Here is an 18,086-nt window from a genome sequence, read left to right on the forward strand (position 1 = left end):
ATTGCAGAGTTCTAATTTTTTTCGTCCTGATAATCCAGATGGTGTAGAAGCACGCAATGAGGTATGAATTATGAATCAATATCCTTGTTTCGAAAATCAGTGTTGTATGACATTGCATCCTTTAAAGTTGACATCTTCAAAACTCAATGGTACTAAATGTAGATATTGTTATTGGGTGTAAATTGAAGATAAGGTTCAGTCTAGATGGATCAAGATGGACCAGACTGATTGCGACATAAAATGACAAACTCACATAGGCATTGTGTTTAGTCATTTCAGCTATAATGCCACCGTAGTTATCAACCATGGATGGATTCACATTTGCTTCAGGCCTACTTTTTTGACATGTCTATCGCCATCTTTTCATTGCAAGCTCATGTTGACAAGAAGGTTTGGCACCCGAATGTTAGCTCCTTCTCAAGTACCTGATTGATGTGAATGATTTGAATCAGGGGAATTTTGATCTAGATTTCAACAACATTAATAGATGGCTATGCAATTTGCTTGCACCAAAGGACTAACTTAATATAGCTCCATAGTAGGTTAATATGGTTGTACCTTTTCTCTGTTGAACATATGGTTATTGGGATTGAATACATATGTGCACATTCATCTACATTGATACATGGGTACAGAGTATAAGTACTTATGTATGCATGATCAGAGTACAAGAGATGGTGAAAAATAGGATCTAATGTGCTTTAATGGGGGTGTGCACATGGAAGAAAAAAGGGGATTAGCATTACATAGTGAAAGGACACACACACACGCACACGCACGCACGCTCTCTCTCTCTCTCTCTTTTTTTCGTAAAAGGTAATTGTGTTAATTACGAAAAAAAGGTACAAGTTTACATGATTACAAGATACACGAGGGCTCTAAGCCAACGTGTGTAAAATCCTCTCTATGTGATTACAAGATACACGAGGGCCCTAAGCCAATGTGTGTAAAATCCTAGTACTAAGCCACAAAAAAGTTACACAAGTCATGGCAAAGACCCAGAGGAAATTGCCATATGCCAGGGAAACAAGTCCTCCCGAGCGAGCAAGTCCGAGTGCCGAATGAGATCTATCTGCCGATGCAAGAGACCTTTAAGCTGGGCAATGTGCCTCGGTACATTAGAGGCCGAATCAAAAAGAAAGGCATTCCGCGTGGTCCAAATGTGCCAGCATCCCCAGTATCTGAAAAAGTGGAATAAGATCCTTATATGCAACTGTGGCGGTGTGGGGTATTTTGGGCGCACAAAAACCTAATCGAAAGGGGTTAGTGAGGACCCCACCACTGCGCGCCAAACTTGTGACAAGAGTGACTAGATATTCTTGGCGAGCGGGCAAGAAATAAATTGATGGTCCACGGGTGATGATCCACACACACAGCGCGCAACGAAGAGCCAGCATATGAGTTTCAGCATCCAAAATAGCTCCACTACCTAGGCGTTTGGGGGTACATGTATGTGACCATGAAATCCACGAAATACCTGCGTGCAATGAATCCTTCTTCCATAACATGAAACGAATGGGACGAGTGAGAGCCTTCAAAGTAGTAGGAGTCCACGGCAGCAATGGCAAGAAATATGTGAGCATTGGCAGCATAATTGTCTGAGCCACTTTGAGGCGGACATGGAATGGCTACGCTTGCGACTTCCAATACATAAATTTAGCTGCCAATTTCTGTGAAATCCACTCTAGTAGTTCCTTTGGCCGAACATCAACCCCCAATGGGTATCCAAGATGCCTGACAATGGAGCCACAGGGAACAACCTGACCTTGCCAGCCCAATGACTGTAAATCAGACTCCGTGCAATTGAGAATGGCTGATTTGAAGGCATTGATGCGAAGACCAGAAGCATGACCAAAGAGCGTCCAAACATCTAATGCCTTGCGAATGTTGTCCTTGTCCGCACGCAAAATCATAAAGCTATCATCAGCCAGAGATTGGCTAATGAAGTGCTGTCCCAAAGGAAGAGACAATCCGGCCAGCTGAGCAGAAGCTGCCATTGAAGATAACATTGAAAGAACCGGGTGAGTCGCCAGGGCAAAGAAGAGAGGACTCAAAGGGCAACCTTGTCTCACCGAGCGTGCAAGGACAAATGGCTCTGTAACCCCACCATTGAGCATAACGCGTGAAGAAGCCGCAGCACTAATGGTGTAGATCAATCGGGACATCCGAGTATCAAAACCCATAGTAGACATTAGTTATGCAATGAAATACCAGTCTAAATAGTCAAAAGCCTTTTCTAGATCCAATTGAATCAATACCACTTCCTGACCGGAGTGCCTCGCATAGTCAATAGCCATTTGCAGCTACCTTAGATCTAGCCATCTTTCCTACATAGTAAGATATTTGGAATCTCAATGAATAAGATAGAAAGTGAAACCCTATGATATAGTCCATAAACTTTATGACTCAATCACATAGATGCACACTCTTTTTTTCTCTGAAACAATGAATTACACTCATACTGAACACATTCTTTGCATGAGGAGATCTACATGGAGTAACTTAAGGGCTTTTCAGACCTTGGTAGGGAACACTTAGTGTGTAGATTGAGGAAGAGCCTTTATGGCCTTAAGCAGGCTCCTAGAGAATGGTATCACTGGACATAGCAGAAATTACAGTCTACCCAAAGACTCATGTTGGGACCACTTGCATGTCCAAAATGGAGGTCGAAATGACCTCAAATAGACAAAATCATAGCAATTAAGTCTTAAAAGGCTTGCCTATATTATATGCACTATTCTTCTTGCTCACTAAGTTTCATTGCAATTGGAGACTACAACCCTGCGCCTATAACCTAAGGTAAATCAAGCAAGGTAAAAGAGCTTCTTACCCATTTCTTTATTGCTTGCTTTTGTGCTCCAACACCTTCATCTTAGCCTTCAAATTGAGCTTCCCCTGTTCAGTCAGTCATAGGTTTCCCCATGAGCTTACATCTTGCATCGTGGAATGTGAACAGTCTCCACTACAGTGGGGCACGTGGCCCCAGAAAGTTGATTGTTCGGCAGGAGTTGCAGCCTGCCCTTGCCGGACCGATCGACATCTTGCTTCTGCAGGAGCATAAGCTCACCCTCACCCAGGCTTAGCGGGTTGGGAAGGTACTTCCGGGCAGCTCGCACACTTAGTGGGAGCACGCCATAGGTGCCCACAGCAGGAGTGGAGGCGTATGCACCTCTACTGGCCCGAGTCTCACCACTTGTGTACGAGACCACGGGACGATAGTGGCAGGAAGGGTTCTATGAATTAGATTGGATATTGGGGACTCGTGTATTGGAGTCTTCAATGTCTATGCCCCTACGGAGGTTAGGGCACGCAGCAGGTTCTGAGTGGAGATTGCAGCTGGACTCCCAGAGGTGGACTCTTGGATTGTTGGAGGAGACTTCAACAACCTGGAGGCTTTGGAGGACCAGCAGGGCAGAGGAAGAAACTATCAGGGCATGGCTGGGGAGGAGCAGGAGGCATGGGAGGTCTTTTTGCTTGCAGTCAGAGCACATGATGCTTGGAAGGACCCTGCCTTCCACAGGAGAGAGAGGTCATTGGACTTCTCCTGGGGATATAGGCGGCTAGGTGGAGTCTTGTTGGATCAGTTGGACAGGTTTTATGTGGGTGAGTGGGGAGGCTCTCGTGAAGGCTAGATTGAGCAATTGGCAGGCACCACGTTATCCGATCATTGCCCGGTTCTCCTGACACTTGACCCCCTAGCATCCGCCCTAGATACACGATCCTGTCGAATCCGTGACTCAATGCATAGGAGGGAGGAGGTGTTGAGACAGATAGAGAAGATTTGGACTAGAGAATGGGATAGGAGGGACCGGATAGCAGAGAGGTTGCAGAGGTCCTAGCCGAGTCAAGCAGAATCTACCAAGAGGCAGCCATACAGGCTAGGCAGCAACGTTGGGAGGAGAGAGCACTCCGGCGGGATCTTCCAGCCACACAGAGATTATTGCAGGACGCACCAGGGGATCCCACCCTCCACGCATAGGAGGTGCACCCGTATGTAGCCATTGCTGGCCTAGAGGACAGGCGCTCGGAGTTCTCTTTCCGCATCTCAGCAGCCTTTTTGGCGCGAAAGGGGGACACGATGTGCAGGGAGTTCTTCCAGGTGCACCAGCCCCACACCACATGAGAGCAGATATGCGGCCTTCGCTATCAGTATGGGAGGACCCGTTCTAGCCCAGATGAGGTGATGGAGATTGCCACCGACTATTACATGCGCCTTTTCCAGCAGGAGACAGCTTCAGCTAGAGGACAGAGATGTAGACAGCAGGTATGGGATCACATTCCGTCCCTCGTCACAGAGGAGATAGGACACTCCCTCCTAGCCCCCTTCATAGAGAAGGAACTAGAGGAGGCTTTCCATACACACGATGGGCAGAAATGCCTGGGGGAGGATGGCCTCTCTAAGGCTTTCTTCACTACCTACTGGGAAGTGGTGAAGGACCCGCTACTGAGGGCTTTCCAGGGGATCTTCAACTCAGGACAGATGCCAGGGAGTCTATCGGCAGGCCTTATCAGTCTTCTCCCCAAAGGGGGAGACCGGTTGAAGCTCTCCCAGTGGAGACCGATCACCTTATTGTCAGTGGCCTATAAGGCACTAGCAAAGATGATTGGTAGGAGATTACGCCCCATGTTTCTAGATATCATTCATGACACACAGACAAGCTTTATCCAGGATAGGAGCATCCTAGACAATATATTTACATTCTTTGAGGCGACAGTGTGGGCTCAGCACTGTTGGGCAGAGACTGGCAGTATTACTCTTGGATTTCGAGAAAGCTTATGACAGGGTGTACTGGGATTTCCTAGAGGGCACCATGGTGAAGTTGGAATTCCCCCACGCTTGGATTCGTGGGGTCTTTGGCCTGTACAGATCGGCCACCAGCAGGGTTTTCATAGGCGGAAGGTGAGGGGAGGAGTTTCGGCTGGAGAAATCGGTTCGACAGGGCTATCTCCTGGCCCCATACCTGTTCCTACTCTTCGTAGAGGCAATGTCTCACTTCCTCAGGTCACGTGTGAGCGGATTATGTGGCCTTCGACTTCCAGTGAGAGAGGAGACTGAGTTGTTAGGCTTAGAGTACGCAGATGAGACCGGCCTCTACATAGAGGACGATGAGGTGATGCTGGAGAGAATGAGGCTGGCTCTTGACGTGTTGTGCATTGCAGCAGGAGCGAAAATCAACTGGCAAAAGTCGGTTGGTTTCCTCACAGGCCCGGACTCCAGTACGGAGTGGGGCGTCCACCTGGGATTTAGATGGGTGAGCAGAGGGCAGACCGTCCGATACCTAGGGTTCTAGGTGGGACTCGACATCACTCCTGCCCAGTAGTTTCTTCCTGTCCTTGATTCTATTCGGAGGAAGTTGACCTACTGGACCACGGTTTGCCTCTTACTAGCTGATCAAGCCTTGGTGGTTAACCAGGTCCTGCTAGCGACGGCCTGGTACATCGCCTCGTGTTGGTATTTCTCCTCATCGTGCGTAGTGCAGCTTCGCCGCCTAGTGCGGAATTTCCTTTGGTCTAGCTCTGATGGCTCCAAGGATTCCAGGGCCAAGGTGGCGTGGGCAACCATCATACGACATAGGTCAGAGGGAGGGCTTGGGATCATAGACCCACAGTATTAGAGTATGGCCCTCTTGGGAAAGCTAGTTGTCCGCGGTCTCACACCAGGCGGGCAGACCTGGAAGGTCTTATTGCAGGAGGGCCTTCAGGATTGCAAACCAAGGCTTGGCGGCGAGTGGAGGCCATCCTTGAGATGGATCTTTACGTCAGCCTAGATCACCTCCCCCAAATCAACTTTCCTTCGCAGCCTACCTTGCTTGTGGCAGGGCCTCCGTAAGGCCCTAATCCAGAGCCCCCTAGGTTGCCAGGAGGAAATAGACCGTCAACCGGTGATGTGGAACCTCCAGGTCAAAGATTGGGAAGGGGCACAGATAGGTGAGTGCCCCCACATACAGTGGGCTGGGTGGGAGGCCGGTCCGGTTGGTACCATCAGGACATGGCGGGAGGTGTACAGGATGGCAGAGGAGGAGGTGTTACAGCGAGTATCAGACTGCCAGAGAGGAGTGGAGTTGAGGAGAAGAGGGATAGACATAGCAATATCTTCGGAATAGCTTTCTCCCCTGATACGAGAGCCGATAGAGCCCGGGGAGACATGGGCAGCTAGGTTTTCACCAGTAGGCATTCCCCTTCAGGTGGCAGGTAGAGTGGGTGGTGCCCCACAAGGGAACTTTCTTCGTCGTTCAGGAGGGAGATGTCTGGACCTTGACAGAGGGCAACAGGATGAGGGGATTGCTACCCTTTCGTGGAGGATTCAGATGGTGGGTCTCAGGGGAAGACATGGCGAGTGGACCTCTATGTTTTCTCGAAGGAGCTCAGGGAGTGGCACCTTTGGATTTGGGAGGGCAGACCACTTGATGAACTGGAGTGGGATCCAAGAGAGTGGCCATGGCCAGCCTCTGCGGTCGCCAGAAAGCCACCCAGGTTCCTAGAGTACACTGCTAGGATCTGTAGACATGTACTGATGTAGGAGGATATGGACTGGGCGCCTTCACGCAGCAGGCATTGGGCAGAGAACAGCATCACGGAGCCCTTCCGATGGACCTTCTGGCGCCGCCTATGGGATAGTTGGAGGCCGAGGAGGGTGTTGTACTTCTTATGGCTGGTGGCACATGGAGGTTTGGCGGTGGGAAGCTGGCTTGCCCAGATGCAGAAGGAGGGAGGCTGTAAGTGCTGCACCCAGCAGCCTTTGGAAACCCCAAAGCACTGCCTTTGGTCATGTGAGGAGGCGCAACTCGTGTAGAGAGGAGCATGCCGTATCCTTCGACGTATAGCACCCAGCCTTGGGTGTATCTCATGGGGAGCTTTCTGTTGGCAGGCAGTCAGCCAGGGCCGTCACCTTTTGTATGAGGCCAAGATGCAGGACACGATATTCATGATCGAAGCAGGGTCTGGAGGCTCTACCCATCCACCAGGTACTGGAGCCCACAACAGACCGCTGAGAGGTATGGGAGATCATAGGGAGTCTTGTTGGATGGCATATATGATAGGCGTGGTGCCAGGAGGCTTTCGGCGGAGTGAGACTTTCAGCACATGCGGCTTTAGCAGAGCTCTGGACCTCCATCATCCACTCCCTCCGCGGCCGATGGGATCAGGTGCAGGGCGAGTCCAGGGCTCATCAGGAGCTTCGCGGTCACTTCATGCGTACCTGGGGCGGCCAGGATCTGTTCTTTGTGATGCAGTTGGCGATATACATCCCTCCCCCCCCCCCCCCCCCTCCCCCCCCCCGCCCCCATGGCTTCTTGCCCCTATCCCCCCTAGACCGCCCTGAGAGGCTTGTATACATGATGTATTGGCAACTTTACATCGGCTCCAACTAGTCTGTTGAGCATGAGCACTCTGTTGTAATCAATTTTTTTGAGTAATATAATCAGCCACATTTTACTTGCAAAAAAAAAAGATAGGCTATTTGTAATTTCAATTTTCTTTGTATGATATGTATGAATCATAATGTTTGAGTTCTAAACCATAGTATAGCTTGTCAAAAGACTAACTTTGATATAAGTGACAAGTCCATAATGGATCATGAATATGTAACGTATTATTTTCAATTGACTTTATTATCACTCAAGCTCAATTAGCCATTTTTGTTTAAGAGAGAGTTCCATAGAGGTTAAGAATCTCTTTCCCTAGTCAAAACTAATAAAAATCCCTATATAAATAAACCCACATTTCTTATTTTACCCCCTCTTGAAAGAAACTTACGAAACACGTTTTAAAGTTTCGTTTCTAAACATTTTTGGCTGCTATGCTTGTGTAATGCAGAGCAAAAAAGACACAAATGGTGTGCTTCGGCTCAAACTTCATTTGCTGAAGCAAGGTATAAAGGATCGTTGCACGCATGGTGGAAGGTAGGCTCGTACAACATTTGAAGGTTCGGCTATACTTCAAGAGATGTCCTGTAAGAGGTAACCATTGCTAGAACTTCTTTAGAAATACATCGAAGAAGAGCAGAATAGGCACACGCATTGTTTGAATCCCACGTAAGCAGAAAAGGACGTTGAGAATGTGGAATAGCTTCATATATGATGTACCAGATCTGGTTTTGCATAAACCAAGCTTTCATCACAACTGTCATGGGGATGCCAAATTTTGAGATGCTTTAATCTTGTTGGTCACATTTGATTAAATTATTAATAAAATGTGCAAGGTTTTTTAGCAGATGTGATGCACATGGCGGTTATTTCATGGTGACAAGGCAAGGACCTCGAGGATGTAGTGGGTGCCAAAGTTAAAAGTTGTAATAAGTTGTCTGATAGGTATTAGGAGGTACTCAGTGTCAGATTCGGACCTAGAACAATTTATTGGCCACTAATGTTAGTGGTGACATTATAGACTAGGCATTAATTAATTAATTAATGCTAGTCTAAGGATCTATATATGCTCAGGGATACTTGGAAGACAAATTGGTCTAGTCAATTTATTTATGGGTTGGTGAAATTGATTTTTTTAGCATTGGAATAATTATTAAATTAATTTTTAAAATTAATATTTTGAAAATTAATTTAATTGGAAAATGGGATTAGAAGGCTGCCACTTGGCAAAAGTTACCCATGCAAGTGAAAAATACATTTTTAGGGGTTGGTGGAAGTCTATTCGAGCCATTGTGAGAGAAAAGGATGCTATCAGAGAGCAAGGAGAGTTTAGTGATGTGATATGTAACCACAAGCGATGAGTCCTACAGCATGTGACAGTAGTTTGGAGCCCTCCAAGAGTAGGTGATAGCAAGCCAAGGTTCTTTTGATGTAGATGATGGCATACAGGAGGGGACAACAATCTTGCATGTGGTCCTAAGCGGTAGGTGATAGCTTCCATGGCATTTTGAGCAAGGAAGGAGTAGTTTTTCAATATTTCTCACAATGAAACTCTGAAATTCCTCTTTCTATAGCATTCTCTCTCATCCCCTAATCATCTCTCAAGTTATCTCAGCATTTTCCAACAGTTCGAGCTATCACAAGAAGAGATTTCAGTCAATCTTTGCTGTAAATCCTAATGTACAATAGAAATTAGGGTTTTGACAGCCACCTCATGATATGTGCTCAGAGTTGAGGGCATAGGACTTGAATTCTAGCAGCTAAAATTAAGGAAATTCAGGGAGATTTAAGAGGCCAGCTAGCCAATATCAGATTTGGGGCTGAATTTGTCTTTCAAGGAGTAGGGTGAAGGCCAATCCCCAAGCAAACCAAGGGGAAAATTGGTTTGGAGGCTTGTTGGTTAGTTCTGACAATAAGAGACACTTGGATTAGCAGAGGAGATCAAAAGGATCTCGTATAAGATAAAGAAATATCCCAAGGGGCGCCAACTTTGGGGCCAATAGGCTATCCAATGTCCATGATTGTATGGTAAAGTGTGCATTTTAGTTTTGTGAATTTGTTAATTGCTGTAATTAAGTGCTTAATTAGGTTATTTACCACCCTGTCCGAGAAGGAAGGCTAGTTTCAACAACACTCCATGCTAGATAGTTAGGTCCATGTGAATTATGATCTGTAGAAGTGCATAGAGGAGCCATCCGGAGAGGATGAGAAGAGAAGATAGAAGGTTGACAGAGAGAGAAGACGGCCAACCAAATAGCATCGGTTGCACAAAAATAGAGTTCACATGCAGTATTTACAGGCCGATCACAAAAATTGGACTGCAGAAAATTGAAAACAGCCAAAGATAGAGTCAGATGTCAATAGATGTTATTGCCCAGCCTCAGAAGGCAGTAAATGCTGAAAATGCAGCAATAAAATATTCAAAAACTGAAAATGCAGGCTGGACAAAATTAAATGCTGACATAGGTTGCCATAGAGGCATTAATTCTTAAAACACAGGCAGCAGCAAGTTGACTTGCAGCAGGGAGCAGTCGCCAGATCAGCAGGGGTGTAGACTGCAGCAAAGAAACACATAGCAGGAGTCCATGATCATGCAATCTGATACCATGTCAAAAGTGGTGCAGCAATGGAAGCATAGACAAAAGCTGAAATAAACTGCCGAACACAAGATAGAAGTGAGAGAAAGGGAAGAATACTGCAAAAGAAGAGGACTTAGAGATGTGCTCGGGAAATGGAATCCACATGTCAAACACAGTCGCGTACAACAGTGAGTTGCTGGCTGTGTGGGCACTGGTATTGGCTCCTCTCTCCAACGGGAAGGCCACCTAAAGATTGACAATGACTGAAGAGGAGGTGCCCAAGAGTAAATAGGCCATAACCAGCAGCTGGTCTGCTGGCCGACTGGGATAAAATGCCACAAATAAATCGCTAAAATAACAATAATGTGCCCAGCCCTAAATGGCATGCACTAACTCTCACATGAGCTGACAATTTTGCTAACAAGTGGAGGATGGAGGTGAGTGTCCCTAGGGGGGCATTAGGGCAGGGTGTAGAGGGTGGGGCGAGGGAGAAGTAGACATAGCAGGGTTGAGGTAGGCAAGGCGGGGTATAGAGGCTGGGGCGGGGTGTAGAGGGCGGGGGCGAGGGAGACAGGGCGGGGTAGGGAGGTAGGGCGGGGGTGCAGAGGGAGGGGCAGGGTGTAGACCAAATTGGTCTATGGGACATATCCATGTACAAAAGAATATCCTCATGGTATTAGGAAATTGAAAAAGTGAAAAATCCTATCTAATGTGCAATGAGTGTGTCTCATCATCTAGGTGAGCCATCAGCGTATAGAAGTATGTCCATCTATGAAAAGTCCTATCTAATGTGCAATGAGTGTGTGCCTCAGCACCTAGGCAAGCCATCAGTGTATACAACTATGTCCATCTGGGGACATGAGACTATAGGTACAACAATGCCATGCAGATCTAACTCCATCCAGTGTGAACAGAGGTATCCTGCCAAGAAGCGGCACAAGATGGCAATGGCTGGGAAGCAGCCAGCAGGAGAAGGCATGCTAGCAGTTTTCCTTTCTCTGATCTACTCCTCAAAATTAATAAAGGACTTAAAATTTAGGAAAGAAAAGAGAAAAATTGGTCTGACAAGAATAAGTGTGTGGGGCAGTATTTATGAATGGATTTGGGAAAGCTTATTTGTAAGTCCAAATTTACAAAATATGGGGAACCCATGATGAACCTGAGCATAATTTGAGATCACAATGGCAATATTAAATTGAATAAGTTTTAAATTGTGGTACTTAACATATCACAGGTAGCAGCTTTGGCAATGGAGGATATGCTACAATGGATGCAACAGGGTGGGCAAGTGAGTGCCAATCTCTTTACTTGCAACAATTTCTTTTCAATTTGAAAATGACATAATTCCTCTACCTTTAGATCGGCATTTTCGATGCTACAAACAGCACCAGAGAAAGGAGAAAGATGCTGCTAAGAATGGCTGAAGGAGAATGCAAGGTTGGTGATATTGCAAGTTCTTGATCCCACTATTTCTGACAGGGTAATGGCAAACTAATGCATGAGAGATGGCCATAAAATTTGTTTCCAGGACTGGAAATTGGTATTCATAAAAGATTCATCTGGTGTGTTATGTGTTGGCATGATATGCTTGTGGTTGGCCTTTTAGACTACTGTTTGAAAGCTTGGAGAACAGTTGTTTTAAGGATGGTGAAAAGGATCCAAAAAGAATAGATTCTCTGTGATGCAAAGGCAACATTATAGTCTGATTTCGTTTTTTTAGAGGGGCATCGTTAACTTGATATTCTTTCAATTAGGTGAAGCTGCACTGTTGGGCTTGAATTCAGGGCATTCACTAGAGTTTGTGCATAAAGGAATGAAATGATTCATAAACATAACCTTTGCATATAATGTCTAATTCTGTTCTCTCGTTTACAGGTCATTTTTCTTGAAATTATATGCAATGATCAGGAAGTTATTGACCGGAATATTAGGCTGAAAATTCAGCAAAGTCCAGACTATGTGGACGTGTTAGTTACTCATTAACACACTCATATTTGAAGTTTAGTTTTTGGAAATTTCTGTGTACATGTCTTCATGTGCAAATGTTTCCAAGTTTTAAGCTATCAGAGTTCCTTGTTTCTTGTTTTGTTTTTGATTTTAAGGCATAGAAATATGTAGTAATTCTGAGAAATGTTACTGTTAAAAGGCCAGATTTTGATGAAGCACTAAAAGATTTCAAGGACCGCCTTGCCAACTATGAAAAGGTAAAGTCACTTTCATCAAATAATTGAACATGTCATCAGTGGTTTCAATGCATTCTATAGTGCAACTGTCTATGCATGTTTTCATTTCACCCTATGTATATAAGGTTGTTCAGCGTGTGGACGAGAGGTAGTGATGGGAGACAAGAGCTAGTGGACAGGAGAGTGTGATGAGAGATGAAAGCTGGTGGGCAAGAGTTAGTGATGAGAGAGGAGAGCTAATGGACAAGAGTTTGTGGCGAGAGGTTAACTCGATAAGAGTGAAGAGCTACGTGCGAAGAGTGTGATAAGAGGGATGTCAACCAAGATCAAAGCAAATAACGAGAGCCAAAAGCAATCAATTGACCCAACAGATGGAATGAAGTGACAGCCAACCAAACAATGAAAACAATGGTCATGCATTTCATTCTTGCATGTTGAGTTTTGCATTTTTTGAGTTTTGTTCACTCTCCTTTCTTCAGTCCACATACAACCAAACAACTATGAAAAGCATGATGTATTTTCAATCCACAAACTATATCAGGATGTTCAGTGTGTCCTAAAGAAAATACTGGCTCGGAACCTGCTGTGTGTGCATAAGTGTTGATGTGGAACTTATGTCGAAGCAAGAGAACAGTTTCTATGATGGGCTTATGGACATCTTAACATAGAATAATTGTAGCTCACTTTGTCATGTTTAGGCCTATGAACCAGTTGCTGAAGGTTCTTATATCAAAATGATAGATACTGTTCGTGGTGAGGGAGGCCAGCTGCAGGTAACTTCGCATTAGTGTTCTGCAAAACTCACAGCTTTTAGCATTCGGATTTAAACCACCTTACAAAATACGAATAAGAAAGTTTGCTTGATTAAATCCCACCTGTCCATTATTACAATGCTTGTGAGGTCTGTAAAACTGTTTATTAACAAGGTATATGGTATGAGTTGTTTTGTTCGACTATGGATTGATTTCTTTATTGTTTCTCAGTTAAGTATGCATTTATTTTTCCGAAGTTACTTATTGTCATGATTGACAACAAAAGTGCTGATAAGTCAATTGGGTGACTCCAGCCAACATGATACAGTGCCAAAACTTGTGAGACTTTATTACTGTGTTTAGATCATAGGAACTTGGAAGTTTGAACTATGGAGTAACTATCTAGAAACATTGGATTTTCAAAAACTACGTTCAGATTGATTAAAAATATTTTACAAGCTATTTGGATATTTCGAAATAGTTGATAATTTGCACTGATTTGAATGCAATTGCATAGTATCACTAAAAAAATTCAGCCTGAGATATAGACTTTTGATGTGCCTTAAATTACAAATACTTCTAGTTCCTGTTTTCTGCAGAATGATCACTGTGGAAACATTTACTTTTTAAACTCATTTTGACCCCTGCTATCCTTTTCCAAGTACTGAGTCACCATTTACCTGTATTCTTCATCCCTTTCTTATTCCACATTCCATTAGGTGATGTTCTTTATCCATGCACATGCACCTCTCCTCTCTGTGCTACTTTTTTAATCTCAATGTGTTTGACATTGTAAACATAGTAATTTATGGAGGTACAAAGTGCTGAGTAATGTAAAATTTTCTGAAAGTATGAATAGTAGGAAAAATTATGCATTTGTCAGGTCATCTTATATGAGTGCATGACATGCAGATCAATGATATCAGTGGTTACCTTCCAGGGCGAATTGTTTTTTTCCTGGTACGCTTTCCACATTTCTCAAGTACAATATGCTAGTTTAGTGGGTGTGGGTGTGTGGGGGTTTGTGGCTATGCATGTTTCTGTAAAAGGGGAGAGGGGCAAGGGGAAGGGGGCAGAACCCTTCTTTAACCTGAAGGGAATGATGATTATCTTTCCTGTTTTCCTTGAGGGTGAGTCATACCAGTCAAGACTTCTTTGATATTGTAAATCTTCTCCTAAGAATATTGTAACATGGTTACTCCTCGAAAGGGCTGACCTTTGTGTTTTCCTTTTTATATGTGAGAATTGGTCTTTGAAGTGATTAAGTCCTGTAATTTGTTGTCTTTTGCATTTCATCATGGGTCTCACCCCATTTTGGGTTTCCCATATGTTGCAAAAAAGAACTACAAAAAAGAAAAACTGTGGGGGTGTAAAAATAGGTTATTAATGGATCAGACTGGAATTTGGTCAACCTTTTTAATTGCAGAAATTAGGGCTATATAGATCTTCTGCATGCATCCAACATGGTTTATAATACATACAACAGTATTTTGAGTCCATGCCACTTTTCCTAGTATGAATATGTAAATCATTGTCAATTTATCTGTTACTGCATGTTTCCTAGTGGGTATGAGTGTGCCAGGTTCACGCTGAGCTGTATGCTCTCTCCTTTGCTGCTGGAGCCTTGCTAGAGCAGTGCTTGGGGAATGCTATATTAGAGTTAGGGTGCAGGTGAGTTAAGCAGTGCCAAGCTTGCATGAGTAGAGAGGGTTGAGAGAGTGCCAAAGTATGTATAGAGTGTTTGTGCTCTGGGAGGCTTGCTAGTGCACACTGCCGAAGCAGTGATTAGAGACAAAATAAACCTTACACCTGGATGTATGCAAGAGATGGGCTTTGATCATGTTAGCTGGTCTTGTCTATGGAAGCTGATGGCTATAATGGGATTTGGTCCTTGCATTGCTTCTCTTGTTGATACCATCAGCCAGGATACGATGACTTCTCTTGTTGATACCATTAGCTGGGATGCTGTGGCACAGTCTGTGCTTAATGGGGGGTCACAAATGAGATTGCCTTGTCTCGTTCTTGTCGTTAAGGATGTCCTCTTAGTCCTTTACTATTTGCATTGGTCACTCACCCAATGCTCTCTTGGATAAATTGGCTGATGATGGGGAGATCACTGGTTTGACTCTTCCTACTGGTGCTCAACTTTTGGATCAATCTCTAGCAGATGTTTCCTTTATGCTTCTTAAGGCTGACCAGACGAGTCTGTTTGGTTTTGGCTTCAGTGCCTCATATCCATACTCAGAAATCTACACTGATTTCTTGCTCGAGACAAATTTGCAAGTTTTGGGCTGGCAAGGTGTGGTTGTTTCTAAGGTGAAATTACTGGCACTTAGGTTTATCCCATTGGTGTGGATGTGGCTCCTTTGGCCTTGCTTGATTGGATGTCTTCCCAAGTTCATGATAGGTTTATGCATTGGAAATCTTTGGGCTGGCCTCTTCATATGCTTAAGCATCTCAAACACTAAGGGACAATGATTAGAAAGCACATAGCGTTGCAAAACCTGAATTTCCAAAAGTTCTAGCAAAAAAGAATCCTCACGCATGACATACATGCGATCTAACTGGCTCTAGGTTTCAAAGTGTTTCACTGAATGAAAGGCATAGCCATGGTCAAATGGCAATGACCAAGACCAAAGACCGTGTTTCAACACCAATGATGCAGAGGCATTTCAATCCTGGCATTCAGGACCATCCATCAAGGGATGTCTAGAAGTAAACTGAGATGGATCCAAACACAAATTAAATTCCCCCATGATAAAACCGAGTCTTTGAAGAGAAAGACATGAATGTAACTTCTGCCATAATTCGCAATAGCTAGAGACATTTATTACCAAACAGCCATAGCACTTCTCCATCATTGGTAATGTAAACAACATGAAATCTACTGACACATCCCTCTTAATCAACAGAGGTTCAAACTTCTCATGAACAATTAGCACATCAGAATGAGTTCCAACAGGAATACTAGTGTAAAGAATCTTGAACCCATGATAGTGCAAGCTTCTTCTTGCTTCTTTGTGACTTCTGCTCGATAGCACACAAAACATCCCAACTATTTTTTTTGCAAATAAAATGTGGCTAGTTATATTACTTCAGAAAAACCCCTGAATACAAGGAAGTGCTCATGCTCAACAGACTAGCTGGAGCTGATGCAGAGTCACAGATATATCAGATGTACAAGCCTCTTAGGGCAGTCTAGGGGGGATGGGAGCAAGAAGCCATGGAGGGGGGGTGTATTGCCATCTGGGGCTGCGTGCGTGCATCACGAAAAATAGATCCTAGCCACCCCAAGTGCGCATGAAATGACAACGGAGCTCCTGACAAGCCTTGGACTCGCCCTGCACCTGGTCCCATCGGCCGCGCAGGGAGTGGATGATGGAGGTCTAGAGCTCTGCTAAGGTACCCTGTACTGAAAGTCTCTCCCCACCAAAAGCCTCCTGACACCATGCCTTCCAGTTATGTCATCTAGTAAGACTCCCTATGATCTTCCATACCTTAGAGCGGTCTGCTGTGGGCTCCAGTACTTGGCGGATGGGTAGAGCCTCCAAACCGACCACTTTGCACGACCCTGCCTCAATAATGAATATCGTGTCCTACATCTCGGCCTTATATAGAAGGTGACGGCACTGGTTGACTACTTGCCAACAGAAAGTCCCCGATGAGATACATCCAAGGCTGGGTGCAATACGGCGAAGGATGCGGCATGCTCCTCTCCACACGAGCTGCGCCGCCTCACATGACCAAAGGCAATGCTTTGGGTTTTTCAGGGGCTATTGTGTGCAACGCTTACAACCTCCCTCCTTTTGCATCTAGGCTAGCCAACTTCCAACCGCCAAGCCTCCATGTGCCACCAGCCATAAGAAACACAATACCCTCCTCGGCCTCCAGCTATCCCATAGGTGCCGCCAGAAGGTTCGTCGGAAAGGCTCCGTGATGCTGTGCTCCGCCCAGTGCTTGCTACGTGATGACGCCCAATCCATGTCCTCCTGGATCAGTACGTGTCTACCAATCTTGGCGGTGTACTCCATGTAAAGATACGGATCCATATCACTACAAGTATATCCCTGCAAATGTAGGAAAGTATCGAACTTGTGGTACCATTCACTATGTGTTTCTTACCCTTTTCCATAAAGCCCTTAGGCGGCTGTATAATATATATATATATATACACATATACATATACATATATATATATATATGTATACATATACATATACATATATATATATATGTACACACACACACACACACACACACACATATATATATATATATATCCTCATTTAACAAAGCACAACTAAGGCGAAAACTAGTCATTGGGTAGTCATCTTGATGACATGAGAAAAGATTTCATCAAAATCAATACCATGCTCCTGCTTAAAACCCTTAGCAACCAATTTGGCCTTGTAAGCTTGCTTGGGCATCTAGGGATATTCTTCAACTTGTGCACCTACTTGCAATTCAATTCATGTTTCCCATTGGGCAAAGGGTCCAAATCCCATCTATGGTATTTGTGCAATGAATCAAACTCACATTGCATGGCCCTCTCCAAAGAGTCACTATCACCTTTGTGCATGGCTTGCTTATAAGTAAGGGACTCATTGTAATCTATCACGAGTCATAGGTGATAGTCCATCTCATCTGCATCCCCATAACCAAGAAAGATGCATTTCATTGACTTAGGATTCAACTTATTACATTTGTCCTTGGGTACATTGCAGAAAGTCTTATATCCAAAGACTAAGATGCACATATGAGGGAGGTTTTCCAAATCATATCTCCTATGCAATCTAACATCCAATAGCAATGCATGGGGATCCATTTATCAAATGTATGGTGGTAGTAATTACCTCAGTCTAAAAATGCTACGCTAAGCCTGCTTGACTAAGCATACTTCAAACTCTTTTCTAAAGGATCTTGTTCATGCGCTCGGCAATACTATTCTAGAGCAGGTTGTAGGGGGCAGTCAACAGATGCTTAAGACCCCTCTCATCGTCAAATTGCTCAAATGCCTCAGAGACATTCACCCCCATTGTCTGATCTTAGACTTTTCAGCTATACGTAGACCGATTTTGAACTAGAGCAAGTCAATGCTCAAAAGGTAGATAAGTTATTCGATTTTTGCTTAATAGGATATGCTCACACCTTATACGAATAATCATCAATGAATATAATAAAGTACTTCATGCCACAAAATGACTGACA

The 18,086-nt window shown here is 44.4% G+C and overlaps 1 protein-coding gene across 2 annotated transcripts in view; it reads left to right on the forward strand.

Annotated features, from left to right (window-relative positions):
- Positions 1-18,086, forward strand: part of LOC148032847 (6-phosphofructo-2-kinase/fructose-2,6-bisphosphatase-like) — a 184,566-nt gene that overhangs the window by 67,717 nt on the left and 98,763 nt on the right. For both annotated transcript variants that reach the window (XM_087683515.1, XM_087683516.1), the window contains 7 exons: positions 8-61; positions 11,178-11,231; positions 11,303-11,380; positions 11,819-11,910; positions 12,090-12,147; positions 12,825-12,899; positions 13,791-13,838. In XM_087683515.1, coding sequence (XP_087539641.1) covers positions 8-61; positions 11,178-11,231; positions 11,303-11,380; positions 11,819-11,910; positions 12,090-12,147; positions 12,825-12,899; positions 13,791-13,838 — 459 coding nt within the window. The remainder of the gene's footprint in view (positions 1-7; positions 62-11,177; positions 11,232-11,302; positions 11,381-11,818; positions 11,911-12,089; positions 12,148-12,824; positions 12,900-13,790; positions 13,839-18,086) is intronic.

Source organism: Lygodium microphyllum, chromosome 8, assembly GCF_053477565.2.
Source record: "Lygodium microphyllum isolate KBCC chromosome 8, Lygodium_microphyllum_v1.1.10, whole genome shotgun sequence".
NCBI lineage: Eukaryota > Viridiplantae > Streptophyta > Polypodiopsida > Schizaeales > Lygodiaceae > Lygodium > Lygodium microphyllum.